At 41.7% G+C, this 24,598-nt stretch overlaps 1 protein-coding gene across 8 annotated transcripts in view; it reads left to right on the forward strand.

Moving 5' to 3' along the window:
* Meis2 (Meis homeobox 2) overlaps positions 1-24,598 on the forward strand; it is a 224,215-nt gene that overhangs the window by 5,392 nt on the left and 194,225 nt on the right. For all 8 annotated transcript variants that reach the window (XM_050134153.1, XM_050134150.1, XM_050134154.1 and 5 more), the window contains exons 5-7: positions 141-191; positions 959-1,108; positions 10,556-10,670. In XM_050134153.1, coding sequence (XP_049990110.1) covers positions 141-191; positions 959-1,108; positions 10,556-10,670 — 316 coding nt within the window. The remainder of the gene's footprint in view (positions 1-140; positions 192-958; positions 1,109-10,555; positions 10,671-24,598) is intronic.

A 24,598-nucleotide genomic window follows, 5' to 3' on the forward strand; every position in this document is an offset into this window, starting at 1 on the left:
CCCCCCTCTCTCTCTCTCTCTCTCTCTCTCTCTCTCTCTCTCTCTCTCTCTCTCACACACACACACACACACACACACACACACACACACATTTGCACATCCCAGAACCCTAACTCCATTCTCTTAAATTTCCCTTTCAGATGATACAAGCAATACAAGTACTAAGGTTTCATCTTCTGGAGTTGGAAAAGGTAAGCAGAAAACAACAGTCCCCATTTTGATGACCCCCGCCCCCCCCCCACATTCTTTCAGCCAGATGACTGGGATGTTACATGCCTCCCAGATGAAAGATTACTCATCTGGAGATGTTGATCACGGTCCTATTTTCTTCCCTTATAGACTTCTCAATCCAGGGGCCTCAGAGGATGTGGGAATCAGGGCAGCCATGCCTTTTAAAGCCCCCCACCCCCAGGCATTGAGGATTATTTGAGCTACAGCAGGAACCATTTGTGTTGCAGCACACAATGTCTACTTGTGTCTCTATTAGCTCAGCTTACCCTAGGCCCAGAGTTCCCAAACTGGGTGCAAGCAGAAGGAATAGCCCTCTTTGGGGGTGTCTGTGTACTGATATGTCGATCAATCATTTCCCCAGGAAACATACACAACACCTTGCTGATGAAATCACAGGTGCCCCCAGTTCTAGGGTTTACATGTTTCCGAGTTATTATCATGTCATATTTGCATCTCTGCTCTCCTCATTTGAACCCAGTTGTTTTCAGTCCAGCTTCTTTCTTCATTGTAACTTGTTGCTCAGGGGAGTCTCTGGCGAATACTATCTTGCCACAATTGCTCTATTGTCTCCTTGCCTTCAGCTCCTACACCCCTTAATTACGAGTTCGGAAGGCATCACATTGTTGCTCTTCACAAATGTAACCCTGCAAGCCAACAGTCTTCCTCTTTAAAAATGAAACATATAAAGACAATCTGAGCTGAACCTCCGCCATGACCCTCCTCCTAGGTCCACGAACTGTGCGATAACTTCTGCCACCGGTACATCAGTTGCTTGAAGGGGAAAATGCCCATTGACCTCGTGATTGACGAGAGAGATGGAAGCTCCAAGTCAGATCATGAAGAACTTTCAGGCTCCTCCACAAATCTCGCCGACCACGTAAGTGTGCAGAGCCGGGGTGGCGTGCTCTGAAGGCCACTGGGGCAAAGCATGTCTCTAAAACCTTGTGGTATTGAGCTCACTTGTTTTGGTTTCTAATGGTGTGGTCGCCTTTGGAATTTGCCTTCCCTGTCTCACTACCAGTGTTGTGGCCTTTATTTTCCTTTCCTCTTTCTTGGACCTGCCCTTATTTCTGTTGAGAGTCAGAGAACCAAGGAGGTGGTAGAGTTGATTTGTGCTTTAAACATGCCAAGTTTCCTGGACCTGGGGCTTGGGTGTTAGCAAGTGCTTTTTTTTTTTTTTTTTTTTTTTTTTTTTTTTTTTTGGATAGGATGGTTTTTTGTCTTTCCTGGTTTCTTCCTGTGTGTAATCAAGGCATCAGAGATAGCTAGAGACAAGGCAGTTAGTAGGAGAAGGAGGAAAGGAGCAGGCACATGGGGTGGATGAGAAGACAACTGGGAGATGGGGGCCTATTTCTCTCCCAGAGAAGACAATCCTGAGAATCCCTGGCAATTTTGCAGTGTATTAACAATAAAAAGAGTGAATGAACACATTACAATTCTGAGGACTTTTAGCTCATAGAAACTTATTGTCAGAATATGGACTCATTGCCAAGTGCCTGAAGCATCTCTATAATAAAGGACAGCAACCTTGATGAACCAATTTTTAACACTGTATTACAGAAAGCTGAAGGGAATTAAGATTGAGTAACCATAGGTTAGTGATTGCACTTTAACACTTCAACAGTTGGTGACTTAGAAGATGCCCGTGGATGTCAAGCCAGGAAAGGAGATTTCTATTCTCTCTGTTTTTAATCCTATTTTGGAACTCGTCGAGTGAATCTGATGGAGGGAAGAAAAAGCATATGTAGTGATGCTCACAATCTGAAGGAGAAGAAGCAAGGAGAAGGATTGCAGCTGGCAGGGCTGGTAGGGAAGGCAAGAGTGCTGAGGTTAAAGAGTAGGTGTGAATAGCAGTATAATTTTGGGAACTCGAGCGAGCCGGGAGGTGGAGGGCAGAGTGTCTATACATTCATTTGAACTCACAACCTAAACAATACAGGCCGTAGTCTGGATAACTTCATAGTTGAAATATTAACACCTCATAGGGGTTAAACAGGCATTGAGGTTTGAAGGCAGTTTGCACTCCCACCCCCCAAATTCCTAAGTATGAAGGGGGGTGAATTGAACTACCTGAGGAATAATAGCTTTTCTGTGAGTTCTCCTCTCCCTCTACCAAAAGTTTTTGCAAAGAAGCAGCCATTGATTTGAAAGGTTAACCTTTGCACTACGTAAGACAGCAGTCTACAAGTTTCCAATAATGAAAGAAAACCATGGCATAGGATGTCCAGTTCTGATACAGAATCAATGCTGTGCTGCTAAAAGCCCCTGCACTTGTCCTTACCTTTAGCTGTTTCCAAGGTGCTGGGGGAAGTGGTCTGGGGTTTTGTACCTTGCAAGTAAGTGTTAAGTAAAATTATATAGGTCTAGAAGCTGTTGGAAGTTCCTTGGCTTCTCTGTGTCTCTGCAGTGTGTGTTCTTGTGGCTCAAGAGGAGTGTTCACGCCATAAATATTTACTTATTTTTGCTCTTTACTTATTTTCATCACCTTTCTGTTTATGGCTTTGTATGCATTTGTATTATGGGGGTGGGGGACAGAGAGGGCTGTATCTCCTGGTTTGGAGCATGAGAGGTCCCTAGTTGCTTCTGCATCAAAAGCTTTTTTTTTTTCTTGTTATGTTGTGGGGTTGTGACTACTTGGTTTTCTACAACAGTTTCTTGACAATGGTTTTTCTGGTGGATGTATGGAGTTAGGGGGTGCTGATGTTTATGTAGAAGAAATAAGATAAACTAGGCAGTTTAGGGCACTGGCTGATATACAATGCTAATTTGTGAAGCCATCGTAATATTTAAATACAGACTCAAGAAGGAGGTGGTACCTAAGAGAATAGTGCTTGAGTAATTTAACAATCATCATCTTCGGATAAAAGAGTCAACTGGAGCATTTGTTGCTACCCTTTCAAGCCCCCAATCAAGTAAATATGACAACTGATTTATTTTGAATCCACGAGGGCTTGCCACCTCATTGGGCGTCATAATTTAAAGCCTTTTATTTCCTAGGGATCTGAACTACAGCATTTTTGCTTTAGCCCCCTGCTATTTGTTTTGAAATGAAGCAATAATTTGTTCCACCAGCACACTGAGTGGGAAATGGAAAGGTCTGCCACATGCTTGTGTTTCATGCGGGACGAGCGAGAAAACCTTGAAAGCTCTGCAGCCTTCTAGGTACCGTGGGCATATTGACTGCGTTTGTTCCTAGGCCACCCCCTCCTGCCCGACAAAGGGCATCCTTCTAAGGCTTTTCACCCGTTCCTACAAACTTGTCATCCCTCAGCCCCCTCAGTCACAAGAGAGGGAAAAGACCACAGAACCCCTACCTGAAAGTGATGTAAGGGGGACATTTTCAGCATATAAATGTGCTCAATTTGAGTCATCAGGTTTATTTTTTTTCATTTGCTTTGATATGCATATTTAATGCCTTGCCTTAGGCTGGATCTCATTTGCTGCACACTGACTGGTACAGGGTGATGATCAGCCACTTCAGAAGGGCCCAGACAGCGTGTTGTTTTCCCTGTTTCCTCTGTTGGCCCACTATTCTGATCTACTGAGCTACGTCGTGGTTTTATTTGCGCATGAAATGCCGTGAGCGGTTCAACTTATTGGCTATGAATAATGACAGCTAAAAAAAGGAGTGTGGTTTCATTTATTGTGTGCCAAGGTTTCTCTTGTGGAGGTGACAGTTTGTGACAGCTGTTTGACACCCCAAAAACACATACACCTTTATCCTTATTAAGTGGTATCAAGCTACACTGTGCGTTCATGCGCGTGTGTGTGAGTGTGTGTGTGTGTGTGTATCCATGTGTGTGAAGAGGGAGCAAGGAGAAAGAGTGAAAGAAAAAATGAAAGACTAACTTTGTGGTTCCATGCATTGAAAAACAATGAAAGACCTATCAAGGCGCAATATAGTTTTCCATTCCCTTATTAAAATACTTAGAAATATAAATGAATGAAGGCAGTTGACTGGATAAATACCTTCAAAGCTAGTATTCTCAGCAGACTTTTAGGAGTGACTTTTATGTATTATGACCAGGTATTGTGCTAATTTCATAACATAGGTGCATTAAAAGAAGACCCGTAAGGCTCTTGCATTCCATTCTTTACATTCAGTGAGGATGCTGGGTTTGTTAATTTATTATTAGCAAAGGTGATGTGTGGAATGAGGAGGGGAAGTTTGGAACCAAGGATAGAACGAAGCGTGCAGCTTTGGCTGCTGTACTGTGCTAAGTCAATTCATGAAAAATGCTTATTTTTTTTTAACCATAGGCTGTGTTTTATCTCATCACCTTACTATAGCATAAGGATAATTGTTGCAGCTAGCCAATGGCTATGCTAGTATTTTTCAGAATACTGTTGAGGGAAAAATAGATAATAATCAAAAGAAACTCAACTGTGTTTTCCAGCTGCAGCTGATGTTAAGCTACCCAGACATTCAAATTTATCATATTTAAAACAAACATGTCAAGAAAACTTTTTTTTAAAAAAAAGTTTCAACTTGGAAACTGCCGTAAAGCAATTGTGTTTTTCCTAAACTGTTGAAGTAAACTAAAAAAAAAAAGTAATATCCAAATTTTCTATTTTATATAATTTGAGATCAACTTTTTTAGATAAGTATGTATCACCATAATATTTATGAATGAAGATAATCTATGTCTTTATATCAAGTTTATATGTTCAAGATATATTTGTTTGAAATACATTCTCCTAGCTACACTTGTTTGCAATGCAGATGGTTCTATAGTTATACCCACTCCTCTTCACGGTGCCAAACACCTCCGTTTTATTTGCTTTGAAAGAAATAAGTAAAGAAAATATAGTTATGTGAATTAATATGAATTGGCAGGTACCTTAAAATTGGCTGGCTCTGATAACATCATAAGAAAATGACATTTTATTTTCATTTCTGTGCTGTAGTTTCAATGAACATATGCTACTATTGTTTTGCGTTTGTGAATATGTCAAGGATATTTATGTTGTTACAGGTTTTTTTTTTTTGAATGGGTTAGGTCAGCAGAGAGAATGACCAGAATATCTTGCTCTTGACAGAAAATGGTCAAGTGCTGGTAGAGAAAAATCTATTATTACTTGAAAAACTCGAAGTGATGGCCGCAGCGAGGAGAGGTTTGAGTTTGAGTGCTTGGTCTATTGACGATGAAGGGAGAATAATGAGACTGGATATTCACATTAATAACACGAGTGATTGCTTTTGTCTCTTGGTTTCTCACACTGAGGTGTGATATTAGGTGTTAGGCTGTGATTTATTCAAAGCCCCTCCCTGGGACCGAATTTTGGGAAGTTTTACTTTGGAACTCAGGGTCCCTTCTTAAGGACCCTGATAGAAGACATGGCTTTCTGTTATTTGTTTCTGCCGAAATGTCTGCTTGTTGGGAGCTTTCCTGTTTATTTCTCATCGAGAGTATTTACGTCATTTAAGTTATTTAGGTTGTGCAGTTGGAGCATGTCTTCAGTGTAAACGTGGTGACATGGATCCTGGGTACATTTGACAGTCACGTAGACATTCACAATGCCATGAGAAGACTTGGTGTTATCTGACGTCATTGTCTTGGCTGTTTATGTACCGACTGGTCTAGGGGATATGCCGGCACACTTCAGAATCGTAGAAAGCATTTTCAAACCCTCTCTGGAGGAGCAAATGTGTTTCTGTCTTGGAGAGTCCACCACTCAATGGAGCAATCATTTGCAAAGGAGGCTGCCCTTGTGTGGGATGTGCCTATGCGTTAATTACCAAAGACCGGTGCAATGTTGTAAACGCTGAGGCAAAATCTCCAGCTTGAGTTACATTTTTAGAGACTCCAGCTTCTAAAAGCCCACACTGGTGTCCCGGGTTCTTGGTCAACATCACAGTCAAAAAGTTGAAGTCCCAGCATTTATCCCAGTTCTTCCATGAACGTTTTTAACTTGTGGACTTGCATGCCCAAGGAGAAGAGTGCTTGCATCTTTTTAAAAAGAGTTCTGTCCACACTGTTAAGTAGAACTTAAGGGACTGTAAAGCCATACGACATAAGTGACTTCATATTAATGGGATGTATTGACGCAAATATACCTTCCTTTCGTGGTTTAAACGTGTCAAGTCAGATGAATCTGTGTACCTCTTCAGCGAATGAGCATGTCTTTGGCTGTGTTTTCTGCTGAGTACCTGTGAATGCATATTTGTGTTTTCATGCTTCCTGTATACTTCTTGGTTTTATGTTATATAGTTATATGGGTTTTAGAAAAAAAATGTTGGCTATGTTTAAAGTACTTTTCAAAATGGACATAAGTGGACATGACCTTGGGAATTATCTTGTATGGCTTCATAATTCCAAAGAGATAAATGACATGTCCAAAAGGACGTCAATGGAGCGATCGCTCCCGGTCACATGACCTGTTAGAGGTGGCCCCAAGAGTTGATTCTACCCTTCTGTCTTCTCCCTGGTCCCACGTGCAGAGAATAACTTTTCATATGGAGTCTAAAAACAAGAGCTCAGTTTATTTTTGTCAACTCTTAAATGCAATAGTGGCTCCTGTTTCCTCCAAGCCCAAGACATTTTACTTTTATGGTTTTATTTGGAAACGCTTGCGCATTTTACCCCAGTGACCCCGTGAATGAACTGTGCGCTGTGGGGAATACTTTGATACAGGAAACACGACCAATTGGCTAGGACTTATTAAGTATTATCCTATAGGCAGGGCCCTCACAGAAGTGCCATTCTGGCTTGAAGTATAATTGCAGCCTATCTGCAGCCTCAACAAAAGCCGCACACGGAGGATTCGCCTCTTGTGCCCAGAGACTCCTGTCCTCTCTGTTCTCTTTTCTAGATTTAGCAAAATTCAATGACAGTGCTAAATCAATTTTTTTTTAACTTCCAAGGGAGAAAACACTGGCAGGATTGTGTTTTCTAGGGAAAGCCCTGTGCAAATGAGAAGCCAGGGAGAGCAGCGGAGCGCTCTCCCGTGGCCCCACTACTACAAGCTCTGCCCATATTGTCTCTTGCTTTTATATTAATTACAACTTGCATTATCAGCTGTGAGTCTGTAGCCCAGCAAATAGGAAAAAAAACTGCCCCTGGAGACGGAGCTTCTTGTATCTATTTCCCATCTCCTATTGTGCACTACTCGGTATTCACTGCTTTTCTCCTGGTAACCCTGCTCTTTAACGCAATTATATAGAGAACAAGGGGAGTGCCATCTTTGACTCCCAATTATTAAAGCCATTGGGAATAGAAACATGTTCCCTCCTTGCCCTGGGGTGTCTTCATGGTATTTTTGGCTGGAGAACAGGACATGTATTATGGAATGTGTATACTCGAGTTCTCATCTGCACGGATGCACGTAGGAATCAATCCTCTTTTATATATTTTTTCTACATATGTCATATGTTTTTACATGCTTTTGTATATCACGTTGGTTCAGGATTCACTCAACTTCTGCTTATAATTTGGCAGAGGGCCAGGTGGTTATTCTTGAAGGACGCAAACTTGGAAACTATCTAGGAGGGGGGAAAAACGGAAGCTGTGCTATTCACAATATTTCGATCTAAGAAAAACCCAGTATTATGGGTAATGCTTTATGTTGTCTATGTAGACTGTGGTTTTTTTTTTAAGTTGGTTTTTTTTTAATGGCGAAAGATGAATTTTTGTTTATGTTTCTCAGATTACCCATGTGTGTCTTTATATATGATCATACCACTGTCTGTAGCTTTATATAGACATCTTGGGGTGAGTCGCTATCCCAGAACTCCCAGAGGGATCTGTCTGTCCATCCTTCTTCACATTAGATGGCTAACAGAAGGTTCCCCTCAGTGTGCTTCAGTCTCTCCACTGAACGTAGCACAAGAGACACCATTTTTTTTTCCCAACAGAGTATGTTTTTGAGAGGTGAGGAGGAAAAGAGGGAAGAGATAGGGGGGTGGGAGATAAGAGAACTTGAGAAAAATTGGTGGCCACACTGAAAGGCAAAGACCTGACTTGGTTGGCGGAGCCCATTGTTCTAGTAATGTTGACAAGTATGACTTTAGAAGACACCTGCTCCCGAAAGCCACGGAGAGAGAGATACTAAATTATGAATTAATGAGGCTTGACTTTAAAGTCCAGCCCAGGCCTGGCTGATAAGAACTCAGCCGTGTTTTTCAGCTACAGGAATCGTTCGTGCAAGAACCCTCCCACCATGCCAGTGCTTAAACCGAAAGACCTGTCCCAGCTCCATCCGAACGATTACATAATAGTGTCGGGTGACATTTGCCTTAAAACATAGTTGAGGTGTTAGTGGTTAATTATTGTAATTTTCATGAGGGATAAGGAGCTTTTATAGCAGCCAGCTTAATAAAAAGCCTGCAGTGCATAAAATGAACCTCACCGGCTGTGTACCCTGGAAAGTTTGGTTAGGGAAAGTGTCCCGCAGTCCGCGCGGTCGCAGAATAAGTACACGCCATGCCTCTCTCTCTCTCTTCCATCTCCTGCTGCAGTTCGTCCAGCATTTCAGCTGATCCCCACGCAGTAAATACCTGTCATAAAGAGACATCAAAGCAGCAGATAACTCGGTCTAACATATTCTTCTCACTTTCATTTCCAAATCAGTCGTTTTTTCCTTCCATCCTTCCTTCCATCCTTCCATCCTTCCTTCCTTCCTTCCTTCCTTCTTTCCTTCCTACCTGCTGTCTTCACTCCCTTTCTTCCCTTCCTTCTTTTTTGATGCTGGATTTCACTGGGTAGTCTAGGTCGCACTCAAACTCATGGCAATCCTCCTGCCTGAGCCCCTCGAATGTTGGGATTATAGACGTGTGCTACCATGCCCACCTAATTCCTTAATCCTCTTTTTTTCTATTACACCTCTTATTGTACAGATCTGAACCTGAACTATATTTAAAGTCACAATTTCTACTCAAGGTCTTGACTTTGAGTGGATGGCTTGCCTGGCGTTATTGCCAGCAACACTGACGTTGATATGTTGATCACAGAGATCTGGCTCATGTCTTCATCTGCCAAAATTCCAAATATTAAAGTACAATATGTTTATAGAAGATCCACAGGGGAAAATGTCCACTGCTGTTGTTCCTTCATTTGTCTTCCTTTGGTTTCTGGTTTTATTTCAGTAGCACTGTCTGCTGTAGGTACATTATGGGCTTAGTCTTGGGGGAAAGATGACAGGCTGATTATTTTCCTAATAAACTCTGTGTCCTGGTATCATAGTGAGATTCCTTTAACCTAGCCATGTGGTTTGTAGGTGACCTATGCTTGCTCTGAATTATTGTTTACCAATACTAGTAAAAAAAAAAGTGCTGTTGTGCTTTGAGAGATTGCAATGTCTTTAAAATGTTGTCCTGCACCGTCTGCTCCAACCCCTAAAGAGTGCTCTTGCCTGTAGGTCCACAGGTTTAGTCAAAGTCATAGCACATAGGTGACAAGTGTACAGCTTTGGCCCCAAGGCTGCTGTGTTTCATGTGTGGCTCCTGCTCTCCCTGTCTGCCAGAGGAAATTCCATCTCTTGCCTGCCTTCATGTGGTGCTGATAAAGTCCTTCCTGTACATTAGAATTCCTGTTTCCCTTTAAGCTACAGCGGTGGTATTGGGAATGATCAGGAAAGGGGAGGGGAAGCAGGAGACAAATATATTAGCAAAGTAGAGTGAGCTGGTACCTCCTGGTTTGCCTTGCAGACCTTTGAGGTTCTTCCAGAAGGCCCTGCTCAGTCGCTTAAAGCGAAAGTCTCAGCTTGCTGGCAAAGTGACGAGTAGCCCACATCGGTTTCGTTTTTAAAAATTACCGTTTGTGCCAATTAAAGCAGGGTTTGATGGTCAATGACACATTGCTGCCACGATTGCTATTGCTCTTGTTGTTTATACAGTCTACCTGTTGATAGCATTTGAAGCCCTCAGACAGACTATTTTAAGGCAAGGCATTTGAACGTGAAAGGGGTTGTCCCTCCATCCATTGTTGACCCATAATCTTTTGAAGGGAGTACTGAACTTTGTAGAGGCTCATGTTCTGATGGATTTTATGTCTGAGAACACCAGGAAAATGTGTCCTGCTTATAATAGAAAAGTTGAGAAAGACATTTTAAGGCCGTTTCCCCTCACTTCAGAAGTTAACTTTACTGAGGTGTAAATTTGCATCTAATAGGATGTACACACTTAGAAGAGATATGACAGATTTAACAAATGTATATACTGTTGTAGCCGAAGAAGATGGCATAGAATAGCATGCCTGTGGCCACTTTGGAAAATACTAATATGTACACATTTTTTTCTCTCCCACTGTGCCTGTCTGTCTTCATGGTTCCTCATTTATGGCTCAAATGGTAACTGTGGGAAAATTCCTTGGCATCCTGACATCAGAACCCTTCATCCTGGCGAGACCACGATGATGCGACCTCAACTCACTCAGCAGGCACCCCGGGACCCTCCAGTGGGGGCCATGCTTCCCAGAGTGGAGACAACAGCAGTGAGCAAGGTAAGAAGTTATGAATTTTCTTGGTGCAAAACTAGGCATGACCAAAAATAACTTCCGCATTTCACGGTCTCAGTCCATGTAAACAGGAGAGGGGAAGGTAAGGGATGTAGGGAGTTTACCAACTGGTTGGTAGGAAGACGGGGTTCCTCTTGTTACTTTATTTAAAGACTCAGAATGAGTTATCTAATCTTTAAGTCCACATTGCAATAGTAATCGATTGGTTCTGCCAATTCTCTTACAAATGTGGTTATCTACACTCCTTTGGTGAATATTAGAAAGACAGACCTACATAACTATTATATTCCAGTAGTTGGAATTATACTATGAGCAGGCTATTCGCTTGTAATATGTACTGTACGACTTCTTTATAATTAAAGCAGCCATGCCTCTAAAGCTTGTAAGAGGCAAAAATCTGGTCTTATTAACTCCAGAAATGCCAGTCTGGGATGGGGGAGGGTTGAAGAGATTTATACAGACTATTATTTTGGGAAGATGGATTTTAAAATTCTTCAGTAATACTTGTCCCTGCTTCTATATAGCTGACATAGTGACCTTCGTCCCAATTTTTTTTAAAAAAAAAAAAAATAGAGTTTTAGAAGGCGAGGAGAACAACTACAGATGTCTAGGAAGCCTTCTGCAGTTTGGAATGAATTTTACCATTTACAACAGGGAACAGTTATATATTGGTAGGAATGACTCTAATATGGATAAAATGATCATTTAAAGGAAGATGCATTATTGAATGTGGTCCAGGGATGTGTATAGATTTTACTTTTTAATATTTTACATCAGATGGTGTCTGATCTCTTAGGTCTATTTTATCTCTATTATGTTTCTGTTTATGGCCCCAATATTTAAGCATTAGACAGGCTTCCAAGTCAAATACTGCTTTACAGGTTGAGCTGTATTATACAGGCCATTTCAAAGGGAGTTGCTGGGGCGCTGTGAGTATCTACCCTCCTCCATGTTTCTGGCCAGAGATTCTGGACCCCTGAATTTCCAAGGGAATCTAGAAAACAGGCCTTTCTAGGATGCCTTTTGCCTGTAAGTGAATCCTAGTCAGATCTGTCTTTTTAAACAAGTTGTGGCTCACAGATGATGCACTATCAAATGGCTATAGGAGAACTTGTGAGCTATGTGTATATTGGTTTGAATGCATCAGGACTGTTTGTAAAATAAACTTCATTCTAACACATTTTGAAGGTATTGTGTACATAGATTCAATAGTGGATCTGCAATACAGACGTTTAACTGTGGTTCCAAGTGACCCTGGGTCAAATGCAGAAAGCTTTCGATCATTCAGTCCTCCCCACTGCCCCAAGTTAGGCCACCACAAAGGGGTGAAATATCTATTAATAAAAACAAAACACCCTCAACATTGCAGGAACTGGGGGGGTGCGAGGAAAGAAGGAGAAGCAGACTTAATGGCCTAATGAGGCTATCTTCCAGAAACTTCTCCTGTGTGAGGCTCCCTCTGACCTTTCGCTTGGCTCAGGAGCCCAGCGCTTCATTTTTCACATTCTTGCAATTACGTTAACGCTTCAAGCATTTCTGACTCCATGTCAGCTAGCGACACCAGGCATAACTCAGCACTGTGAGTTTTTCTCTTCTCTGTAGATTCATTAACAGGTCACCAAGGTCCCAGCTGAAATTTAAAACTGACTGGTTCTGTTGGGTTAGTTGAGTTATGGCGAGAGGGATAACAGGAAGGGAGAGAGAGAGAGAAAGAGAGAGAGAGAGAGAGCAGGAGAGGAAAAAAATGTAGGTTTTGGAGCAAGGAAGAGCTACCGTAGCATGCAGTTTTATCATTTTAGTTAGTCGGTTTTGTTTTATTAAGGAGTTTTGGTCAAAAGAGAGAAGACATGTAAGACATCCTCTGGGGAGAAACAAGACACTGAGCTCCCCTTGCTGTGGGTAGCCGCACCCACTTATCCCTTGCTGAAGGATTTGATCCCCCAAGCATTTTGTTCCTTTAATCATATCTCTGTGGGATTAAAGAATGGACACGGTGGCTTATACATATGAGCACTAGGAAGGCTGTCTCCCCCCACCTCCCCCGCAACTGTGTTCAAGTTTGAGAGAAAGTGGGGAAAGTTGTTTCTGTAAAATGGAGACTGTTGGTGCAAAGAGAATTTTTCTACCTGGCTCACCACTGTGTTAGTGGTTATTAAAATGCGTGCGTCAAGGTGGTTTTTGTTTGTTTGTTTGTTTGTTTTGTTTTGTTTGTTTCTGACAGCAGACCCTAAATTTTTAAGGCCGGACTTAAGTATGTTTTGCTCCCATAATCTTTTAAACATGTTTTCAAGATATTTTGCTACTTTGTTCCACCAAAAGGCTCTGAGTAGCTTTGGGGGGGGGGTAAGATTAATCACCTGCTGCAGGGCAAAGTCAGCGGAGGTATTGACTGAAATCACACATGCTTATCAGAGGCTAGATCTTAGGGCTGATGTAGAATGGAAAGGCTGGGAGGGAAATTTATGTTCTTCATATTAAAATATATCATAATGTTTCATTGGAATCTAGGTTTGCAGTTCACAAGAGACTTCCTTACTTCTTCAGAATTTATTAGCACAACAGGCATATGGAAAACTGTAAAATGATTCCATTTCAAAACAAATTATGATAAACAGAAGAAATAGGGATGAATTGTACTAAATACAATGTTTTCATACACATTTTAAATTAAACTTTAATAGCCATATGCTATAAAACAATACATGCATTTATGTTGCTTTATAATTTTGTGAATATTTTTACGATAAGGATCCTAACAAATCTATACCTTGGAACCTAAAAGCACCTCATTCTACAATCCGATACTGAAGAGCTATAGGTAGTACACAGACGGGAAGTTATCTTTTCGTATAGGTGTTTGCATGATAAACCGAAAGAAGGAAAAAAACCGACATTTTTAATATCGTAAGAAATGAACTTGCAAAATTTGCAGTCTGCCTGTCTTTCCAACCACACACCAGTCAACTGTATAAATATGAAGCTGGCTTTTCATTCACTAGGTTTTCTGTTTTCGAAAACCAGCCAAAGGGAGGGCGTTTGTCTTGTTAGTCGCATTCGAATGAGGAAGGAAATCTGGTTTTTCAAGGACGGAATTAGGGTGCAGACTCCGGGGCTCTGGGACAGTAACTGCCTGTTTTTGTGCCTGACTTCCCATCAGTAAAAATGGGGTTTGATAATAAGGCGTGGGGTCCCTCGTTCTGTACCTGCTGATTCTAAAGATGCTTGTGTTTCACTGTGTGCTTCGCCAGAGTGAAGCCTAAGCAGCAGCCTCCTTGTTCCTAGAGCACTCTGAGCGCCTTAGATAAAAGGCACAGTATATGTACAAAGTATTATTATTATTGATGGGTTTGTGTAGCTCCCATTAACGCTGATGCGAGCTACACGTGTGAATTGGCAAGAGACTAGACCCCTCAGTGTTTAGAGCACACGAAATTTACATTTTTTTCCAGTGCTGTAATTGAGATGTTGACAAATTGGAGAATATTGATGAGCCTTTGTTTTAAGTATTTCGTGCCAAGTTTGTTTTATTTTTCCTGGTTTGAACAATGGTACGGGTTCAACAGCAGTGAATAAAGAGGGTAGAGTAAAGATAACTTTGTATTTCAATATTTTGATGTGCCAATATGAAATAAATTGTCTTAGGCAAATGGAATATGCTGTTTTAATCATTAGCTATGCATGAAAGAAAAATTGATGTTGACATCTTTGCTGTAAAATCGTTGTAATGGGGCCTTCCTTACAATTCATTTTTGTAAAATTCATTTTGTACATTTTGCAGCAATTGAACAATCCCTGCACTGTGAATAGGCAGGATTCCCAGAAATACCGAGACAGTTGGCCCAGTAACTGCTGAGCTCACAGTGCACACCACACACACGTTAACCATACTGTTGCCAGGCCCAGATTAACCTAAATACAGGAGCACGCTAGCATCTATACCACTAATTGCTCGAGACCCTGGCCTGTACAAGCCAGCAGGGTTCCCCTCGACTCTGCCACCAGACCCCTCCATTGATGTCACCATCTATCATCCGGGCAACGAGGCTAGAATCCCAGAGCTAGATGTTTATCTAGTTATACAGTTATTTAGCAACCGTAGTGTTGAAATCTACAAAGGTCCCCTTAAAAATGAGTGGAAGCCTTTACAGTCAACCATCCATAAGATACCATGACACTTTTGAGTTTGCACTACGTTGCAGTTATGAAAGAACGTTTTCTCTGCTTTAAATGTTCCAGTTATGTATTTAAAGGAGGAAGGGGGAAACCCACTTACTGAGGGTCCTGAATATTCTCTGCTGGGATTTCTCATTCAGCCTAGGAAAACTCTGTCAATGGGATGTTTTCATAGTGGTGGCAATCTCTTTAAAATAACCCTAAATACAATATGACAGACGCCATCTGGCATCATCTTTCGCTAGTTGCTTTTTAACTTTTATTTTTCCTAGAGTTAAGTTCATCCCAAACTGGTCACTAACTTGTGATAAATACAATAGCATCTCCTTCCTCCTGATTGTTATCTCTCCAACTATAATCGACAGTTGGACATGGCCAGAGAAGAAGGTATTCTATATAAAATATTCATATAGTACTTCCTTTCTCCCCCCCATAAAAAATTAAATAAAAATGAAACCCATCCTTCAATCATCAGCAAACATTTAGGTATGTTCTGCTGAAGCTCTTAGGACATTTTAGACAGTCGCCATGAGCAATAAAATTCAAGTCTTCTAATAAATGCGTGCTCTAGGAACATGCCACGGTTGCCCATAAAAGCTTAAAAGTTTTCTATAATTGCCGTTAATTTTGAGTCATGTCATTCCTATATATATCAACTTACTCGAAAAATCCAGAATTGGGATTTCCAGATTTTTTTTTTAACTTAGTCATGTAAAGGGATGTCTCCTGATGCCAGTTAGAGTTTAATTTAGAGTTGTAATTAAACTTGAATACTGCCTCATAAACAAAAGATAAACAATAAACCAGCCACGTTCCCTGCTGTTTCATGGCTTTCTTTCCCAGATGTTTTAGCCTGATAATTTTTACACAGTCAACTACCTAACATGGAGTTTTGTGGACAGAGGTCGAAATGTGTTTGGTTTTTTTCTCCCTCCTTTTCTCTCCTTTCTCCTCTTTTTTTTTTCAGTCATCTTTTTTTCCCCCATTCTCCTCCAAAAGTATCATTTAGGGGATTTCCCATCATATACATATATATGTTTTATTCATATATATATTTAAGTTCTGATAAAATAAATACTTTATAGAGATGTGTTCTATAGATAACTATTGTTTTTTTCTTAGATATCACTTATTGATTTTCTTTCTAAACTGATCTGATCTCCAATGTCTTTCGCCCTTAGAAAAAGAACTTGTTTTCTTTAAGTCGGATTTGGATGGCGAGGCAGAGGAAAGGCAGGCTTGACAATGAAGAGTCTTCTTTACTCCCTTTCCCTCCCATCCATGCACCTTCACCCTCTACCAGGACTACTGTGTGGTTATGTTTCTTTTCGGGTTCTGAGGGTGTCTCTGTCCAGTTCTAGATCCTTCCAGCCATGATCTTGCTGATTGTCAGGTACTAGTGGGCTGTTCAGTGTGGAAGCCATGTTATTTTCACTGGGTGGGGTAATTACTGAAAGCTGAGAAGAGCTGAACGAAGACAGGGGGATACTTTCATGATCCCATTAGCATAAGAGTGGGTAAATTATTCATGCCAAGTGAGGATTCTATGGGGAAAAATATAGTTAATGCACATAGTTTTTAAATGTATCCCTTTCTGCTCGGAGACTAAATTCTTGTTGGAATCAGTTCTCAGACATTTACGGGAAGGCTCTGGTGGCGTGTTAGATGCAGCTCATGTCTCTGTGTTTGCAGCGTTCTCAATAGAGACCATCTGGCAAAGATCCAAAAGGTGATTAAACAAAATGATCAGCTCTTGTTGCTGTGTTACATGTCCAATACTCTGGATTAAAAAACATGACCCACGACAGTCAAGCTGATGTCATGCGGCTCCCCCTTCCCCCTCCCCTTCCCGTATAAGAATTCAGATGGCCCACAAATGTGTGTGCCATCTTTGTGTCCTTATGGCCCGTAATCATGAACAGGTTGTGCAAATGGTTCTTTCTGTAGCACTGTCTGTTCCAGCAGCCTAGAAGCGTTTCATATTAATTGGGTCAGTCTAATATTCATATTGACATGGGGAAAATTACTAAAATTTATTCTTATAGCAGACAATGAATATGTGTGCTTTCTGCACACGAGGTGAGTGAAGTCTGACGGCTGCTTGTGCCACTGATTCATTTTTCCTAAAACTGGGGAAAATCAAAGCCTGGAGAACCGTCAGTCCCTGGAAACAGTGCACACCCCTTTATGACTCCACAAAACAGGGGGCTCTCGGGGAGCGTGTGGAAGGGAGCGCTGGTGTTAACACCATAATCGGGGATGAATTTACAGTACCATTCTGAAGAGCCCTCCCTCCCCATAAACAAGCTGATAATCACAGGGAAGCTGACTTCCAATTAGCTTTTCCTTCCCTCGCCCAGATCAGCATGTTTATATGTCTTCCTTAAGCTTGGATGTGTCTCTACTGAGTTGCCACAGCTCATGTCAGATTCGAAAGTTTGGAAATGAAATGTTTGATTAGGAGGAACTGCTGCTAACAAGCAAGGTAAATTCAGCCACTCACTTCACGATGGAGTTAAGGTAAAAAATGCCAAGATTTGTGACTAAGGGACAGATGTATCTTATCTGTGGGGTTTGCACCAAATGCCGAGCAGAAATATAAATTGAACAAACCAGACATTGTGAGGAGTGATTGAAGAAATATTGAGATGAAATCTTGGAATGAAATATATATATGTATATTTATAACAATGCTGCGGATTGCTTACATGGCTCATTTGCCTGAGCCTGAACTGTGATTTCATTAAGGGCAGTGGAAAGTATGTCAGCTCGGGCATTCAGAACACAACACTGTGACTCACTAGGCTCTTCCCAGACGAAAGCTGACCATTTACTCTGGTGGAAGTCTATGACTGATCGCCTAGGATGCATTTTAGTGCAAATGTCAAGAGAAGATAAAGCATAAAGCAGAGAAGGAAAACATTCTCAAAAACCACTTGAAAACATCATCATTCTCTGTCAGTCGCCCTGCCCTTCCAGGGGAACAGAAAGCTGTAGGTGAGCAAGGCGGAGGGGCAGAGGACTCAAGGAGGGGAAGTGAGGTCCCCCTAGAGTCCTGTGCAGTGTGGCAGATGAAAGGGACTCGAATAGCCTTGGGGGTCTTAAGGCTATTATAGGGCAACTCAAGCTCTCTTATCATGCTGATTTTTCAATTGATTTTTGGCTGAACAGTACTTGTTGAAGCCCTCCAGAGCATCAAACACAGCCTTATGGCGCTATACATTGTAATACACGTGTTCTATTTTTCCCCCTCATTGTCTTTGCTTTGGAAGATCAGTCTATAAGAAACACTACATCACCCCCCCTCCCCCCTTCCCATTTCTACCCCCCCAGGAAATCTCTTAAGATTATTTCTGGGTTTGTTTGTTGTTTTGTTTGTTTATGGGGGGGGATTAGTGGGAAAACTTTATATTCGTCTTCCTCTGTCCTCCTCTGTCTTGAATTCGACCTCTGAAAATATTTCTTAGGTCCCAGCAGACAATGTTTTTCAGGCTCTTTAACTTAGTAACATGTATCTTTGTGTTGTCTGGAGCAGTCTGCTTCCTTTCTGCTGATAAACAAGAAAGAAAATTGAAATTTAGCTCCTGTTAAATGAAAGTGGAGTGAAGCCCGTTGTTAGTATCCCTGCCGAGCAAGGGTTCCCTTGATGGCAGAGGTCTCTAGTAGGGAGAGCCACAGAGGAGACCTAGCAGGAGTGTGCCCTTGCCTGTCCTCTACCGAGGAAATTCTTAATCTGATGAGCTAGTATCACCACCTCCATGAAGTTTCTCCTGTCTGCCTAGGCTTGAGCCCAGGGTTCCCTCTTTTGCACTTCTGTGATATGTCTGTTTCTGTTGGAACATCTTCTCCATGGCGTGCCCTAAGGAAGGATAGTGTTTGATTCCTAGTTTCTTTCCCAGCTTTGCTGATGAAGGGCTACCATCTACTCCCCACTCGGCTATGCTGCCTAGCAGTCATGAGTAAGGAGACTCTTGAGTCTATAAACAGGACCCATAGACACTGCCTTCTTTTCCTTCTCCAGGTAAACCAATTAATTTCCTAAGTTTTCACTTCGTGTCTATGGATTCTGTGATGTTTGCCTAGACATACACGAGCTGTTTAGAATGTATCTGGGCATCTGTTGCAATCTGATTTCATCCCTTAAGGATTAAGAAACCAATTTTACACTAACATTTTGTGTATTCGTTACTGCCTTAAAAGATAGCTCGAACTTAGAACCCTTTGGAAGACGGTTAGGTCTTCAAAATTGAACTGTGTCTCATTAGGGCTTTAGTGTTGTCTCCAGCTACACCTGTGTGGTCAGAATTTAGAGATAGGATTTCTTCTTCTTACACTGTCAGAGAGAGAGAGAGAGAGAGCTGGGGGAGAGAGAGACTAAATGCTAGATCTGATCAGGGAGGTTACACAGTATGTGACAAGGATTTCCCTATGGTGACCTGTTTATGACAGGTTTGACTTTTGGAGGCATCCCTGGTTTTCACAAACATGTAAAGGAAGCTGGAAGCTATCCTTAGTTATCCTCAGGAGGGCACTGTGCCTTTGTTGACTTCATGCACGTGCACTTTCATTTTTTGTGTGTAGCTTTTTAGGAGGTATTCTTATTTTCATGGTCCCAGGCTGATGGCAGGGATCTTGCACCATGGGTCAGGATCTCTGTACCCTAAGGTCACAGTGGCAATGAACGGAGGGAAGGTCTGGGAGGCAGACTTGGATTCAAGTCTCTCTTCTAGTCAACATGAGCTAGGTAAAGGGGAGGGAGCACTCCCTACCCTGTGGGTTGGCCTGGAGGGTATGTTAAATGAGATTACATGTGTGGGGCGCACAGCATTGCCCACCAACATCAATGCGTGGGTCTTTCCTTCTCTGCCCTGTACTGACACTAATTACCTATAGACCTAGGGGGTGTTGCAGAATCTTTTGGATGTGTTACGCAGTCTTTGGAGACTTGTCCTCTCCTAGAAGCTTGACTGGTTTTGTAGACCACTGGTGTTGGCAGCTTGTGTTTTCATCTGTATTTGTTTCTTATTTTACATTTATACTTTCTTTTTATATGAGACTGGCTAGAAGGTCTTCATCGGGTGTGCAGCATTGATGTTCTAAGTCCTTGATTTATGATACGTAACAGGATAATAAGAGAGCCTTTTCCTTCTCAGTTTATCAAGAAAATAAGCAGGCATCAGAATTTATTTTATAGGTAGTGGTAACACGACACAAATCATATATATGTAGGACAGTCCAGGTTGTAGCTTTATATGGGACATCCTGCAAACACAAGCAGCTTCCCCCTTGTCCTTCATCCACCTGGGCCTCTTTGGGATTCCTAAACTTCACAGGTGGAACAAAACACAAAAAGCAGGGCAGAAGGTCAGACTCTATCTACTCTTACCTGTGAATTATTCCAAATTGTTCCAGAAAAATCTAGTTAGTGATCAGAGATTTTCATAGTTAAAGGTGTTTATCGGGTCCTGAAGCAAAGACTGTTGGTTCACATGGATGTATCCATGATCACCTCTAGTCTAGAGCTTCTTGTTTTTCTACTTGTGGCCTCTTTTGACCTGAGAAACTTTTATGTGACCTCCTGGTACATAAGTATGTAAAATATGCCGACAAATCAAGTATTTACTGCTAATATATCAATTCATATATATATATGCACATATTTTACCATTTATTAGAGTGGAAGCAAATTTACACATTTATAATTTTACACAAAAAAACTAAACCTGACACTGCAAGACATAGAGCATCCTCAGGTTTTTCACAGATAATCCATATTTTCTCTGTAAGAATCAGCTTAGAAGACAGCTTCCCGGAAATGAAAAATGACAGAAGTGTAGGGCCACTTCTGAAGTTATTGGAATTTCTGCCCTAATTCCAAGACAAAACTCAGTATATAATTCTTCCTCTAGCACGGGTGCTTGAACTCACATCCCGCTGCATGCTAGTCAAGCAATCTATCACTGAGTTACAGTCCCAGCCCTGCTAAATGTTTTTTTTTTCTGTTTTGATTTAGTTAAAGTCAAGACATCTACTTAAAAACAATTTTTTAAAACCGAACATTCTGCCTAACACAGAGCAATCCAAAGGCACACCAATTTGAGGCTTGCATGCTGAGGAATGATGGTAGGAAAGGATTAAAATTCTTTTTTTATTCAAATTTTTTCACAAACAAGCCATTATGTATCCATAAGAGCAGAAAGCCTTGCCCCTGCAGTGGAAACACTGCCATTCATAACTTACAATGGTCTCCAGTCTGAGCCGAGGTGTTTCAGGCTTCCATAGGTCGGTGTTGGGTGCCCTGGTGGCATGTATGCTACAAAGCAAGCATGCTCATGCTATATGCTCAGAATCTAGACCATAGTGAAGCTATGCAATGCAACATGGGTGAGCTCCAGCAGCAATGCAACATGGGAGAGCTCCATCAGCAATGCAGCATGGGAGAGCTCCATCAGCAATGCAGCATGGGAGAGCTCCATCAGTAATGCAACATGGGTGAGCTCCAGCAGCAATGCAACATGGGTGAGCTCCATCAGTAATGCAACATTGGTGAGCTCCAGCAGCAATGCAACATGGGCGAGCTCCATCAGGAACATCTTGGATTTGTCACAAGTTTGATTTTGAATTAATATTTGGTCATTGTGGGCTCAGAAATCTTTGACTATTGCCAACCTTCTTTTTGACCCACACATTCATTTATGTGACCCCACGTTGAGCTGTGAAGCACTTTCCTGAAGCTGTAAGTTAGCCAATGTAACATCCGCCTAATTCAAATACTTATTCCTTAATTCTTCCTAACCAACAGAGATAGCTGGTTCTGCTGCTTCAAAACTGGGCATTTTAAGAAGAAATGCTTCCAAAAAGTATATTAGCGAGTGCAAAATTTCCCATTTCCCTTTTTGACTAACGTTTTTAACAAATGCCGCCCACTAAATAGAACTTCTAAAATCCCTATGTACCATACGTGAATGATGGGGAGAAGTGATAGATGGTTGGGGATGAGAGCTTGTGGAGTCTCCTCCTGACTGATTGCCACACGTGGAGGGTGATGCGGATATATCTCCCAAGCCCTTAAGACCTTATCTAGGCATGTGTTATTTAAATTCAGGGCACAAAGATTTTGATCAAGCAAAGGGACTCAGGCCATGAAAGTGTATGGAAATCACTGCAGCCCCTGCCTTCAGCAGTTGCCTGCCTACTGTAAGCTGGGGGTGGGGGCCATTATGGCAGATGCACAAATAACTCATAGGCGGCACACATTCACATGCAGGGGTCAGGGAATGATGAGTTGGGAAGAATGACTGATGCTTAAGGAGGGAGATTGGTGTCGAAGAATAATGGTCCTTGAAGCAGGTGCGGCTGAACTTTCCTTTGACCCTGCCCCTCCCAAATGACTATTTCTCTGTCTGTGAATCTTTCTACCTGTAAAAGGAGATGGATAACTATTTCATAAGACAGTTATATAATGGATACACATAGACTTTAAAATAGCCTGGTTCGGTAAATAACGGTAAAATGCAAAGAACGTGGCCTTCATTCCTTCATTTATTGACCATATAATTGGATCAAATAAGATGTGTTCCCTTTCCACAGCAGGGCTTTTTCTCGTGATTTGGGAACATAAGTAACTAAACGTACATGCTTCTAATTTTCCATTTAACATGCGGGCTGTAATGTGTTTTAAAAAGAGAATGTTTAATACTCTCTGAAATATTTGTACAAGGCTTCACAGACTTGGGGAGGCTTTCAGCATTTCACTGATGGCCTTTGACGGTTATCTTTAGGTGAACAGAATAAAGAGGGGACAGGGAGGCAGTAGAGCAGAGAAGAGAAAGGCCCAGAAGTGTGAGGCTATGCACATGCAAACAACATCTACCAGACTGGACTTGCTGCTTGTATTAGAGACTAGGCAGAAAAAGCATGGCTGGAGGGTCAGCAGAGCTGACCTTTATCTGACATGTTTGGGCCTACTCCTCTGAAGCAGCAAACGTTCCTGGTGCTGTAAAGCCCATACAGGCATAGAAATGCAGAGTGCCAGGCTGACCACAGGAATGATTTCTAGAGGAAGACCCAAGAATCTGGATTTTTTTAACCCAGACTTGGGGGAAACCCGGGGCTGGGATATGGGGAATCCATTACAATAGTTTAAGCAAAAGGAGGTTATGGTGATATTTGCTTTTTAAATCAGCTCTTGTAGACTATGGAGATTACATATAAGGGAAAGAAAAGCAAATACAGAATGAGGGTTAGACGTCGAGAAGCCACATGAAGCGGCAGCAAAGCTGGAGGAGAGAATTGATAGAGAGATTGTCCGTGAAAGGAATGCGGAAGACACAGCCCAGGATGGCCAGTGCGGCTCTCCCTTGGTGGGGAAAGCAGATAGATAATAGTCAGGGCAGTTTTGTCTTTTATGCCACGAATTTTAAAGTACGGACTTGTATCAACCAGAGCAGACCTCATTGACCCATGCAGAGTCTTTGGAGGATAGATGTGTGGTGGACCTGGGTGAGGAATGCCTCTCCCAGAGACGTGGAGCATTTGTAGGAAATGTGGCCTCATGGTGAAACACATGGCCACTGGCGTTGGCTGGCTGGCTCGCCATGAAATCCTCACAGCTCTTGCTCATGGTCAGTGAGTCTCCCACCCTCTACTCTACAGTCGGAGGGCAAGGTTGATCAAAGATAATTAATCTGATAGATCGTGAGATATAGGGATTAAATAATGTAATGTATAGAAAATGATAGCTCTGTGTTTCTTGTATACTAAATAAATGCTATACTTTAAAAAGATTTTTAAAAAAAAAAAAGAATGCTTTTAAGGCAGTTAAAAAGTGACCTTATAGAACAGAGGTCACCATGGGGGACCCTAAAACAAAAAGTCTTGCATTTGTCCTCAGGAAAAGGAAATTATGGCTGCTTCCCCACCCCGCACCCCCCCAGCCTTGCCCCAGACCCCAGAACTGAGCTCCACTTGAGAGGGCTCTGCAGTCTGAGCAGCCGCTTCTCTTGTGTGTCTGATGCTCCACTACCCTCCAGGACTCACTCACCTTCCTGCTTGACTGGAAGATTCTTGAGGCCAGTTTCTCCATCTTCGGCATTTCCTTCCTGCAAACCCTCTTCGGTGCCATGATTAACGTAGAAGGCCTTTGATAATAATAATTCTCTTTATTTTTATCTTTTTGAAAAGGGAATTGGGTCTATATTGTGTGAGGCGATGAATAGCAGGCTTAGTGCTTGGTTTGGTAGGTAATAGGGACCTATTGAAGGTTTGTGAATGCGGGCAGTGACATAATCGCCTTCCCTTTGAATGCCAATGACTGGTTCTCCACTGTGTCCTCCATGGCCAAAGTAGCAGACATGCATGCTTCCCTGAAATACTGTCTGTTTAAAAGAGTAGATATTCTTTTCGGTGAAGAAACACATTTCCAATAGCCAGAGAAAGAAAGAAAAAAAAAAGAAAAGAAAAAGCCAAGGGAAGCTTTGGTATTCTCTCCGAAGCAATCTAAGCCCTAAAATGATTCTGAGATCCACATAATTACCTTGAACATCTCCTCATTTTAGGAATTTGTATCTAAAGACATGCTTCTGTAAATGTGTGCATGTAGTGTTGTAATTATTAACACCTGGAAATGGCTCAATAAGAGGAGTAAACATATCATCTTCAATACTTGAAAAATTATGGTTCGTGGGATATTTAGATATGCATTACTTTTTAAAAAAAGAATTTTGTGGTCAGACTGAAGC

This window comes from Alexandromys fortis, unplaced genomic scaffold (genome assembly GCF_014885135.2).
Source record: "Alexandromys fortis isolate MF-2015 unplaced genomic scaffold, M_Fortis_MF-2015_v1.1 scaffold_6, whole genome shotgun sequence".
Taxonomy (NCBI): Eukaryota; Metazoa; Chordata; class Mammalia; order Rodentia; family Cricetidae; genus Alexandromys; species Alexandromys fortis.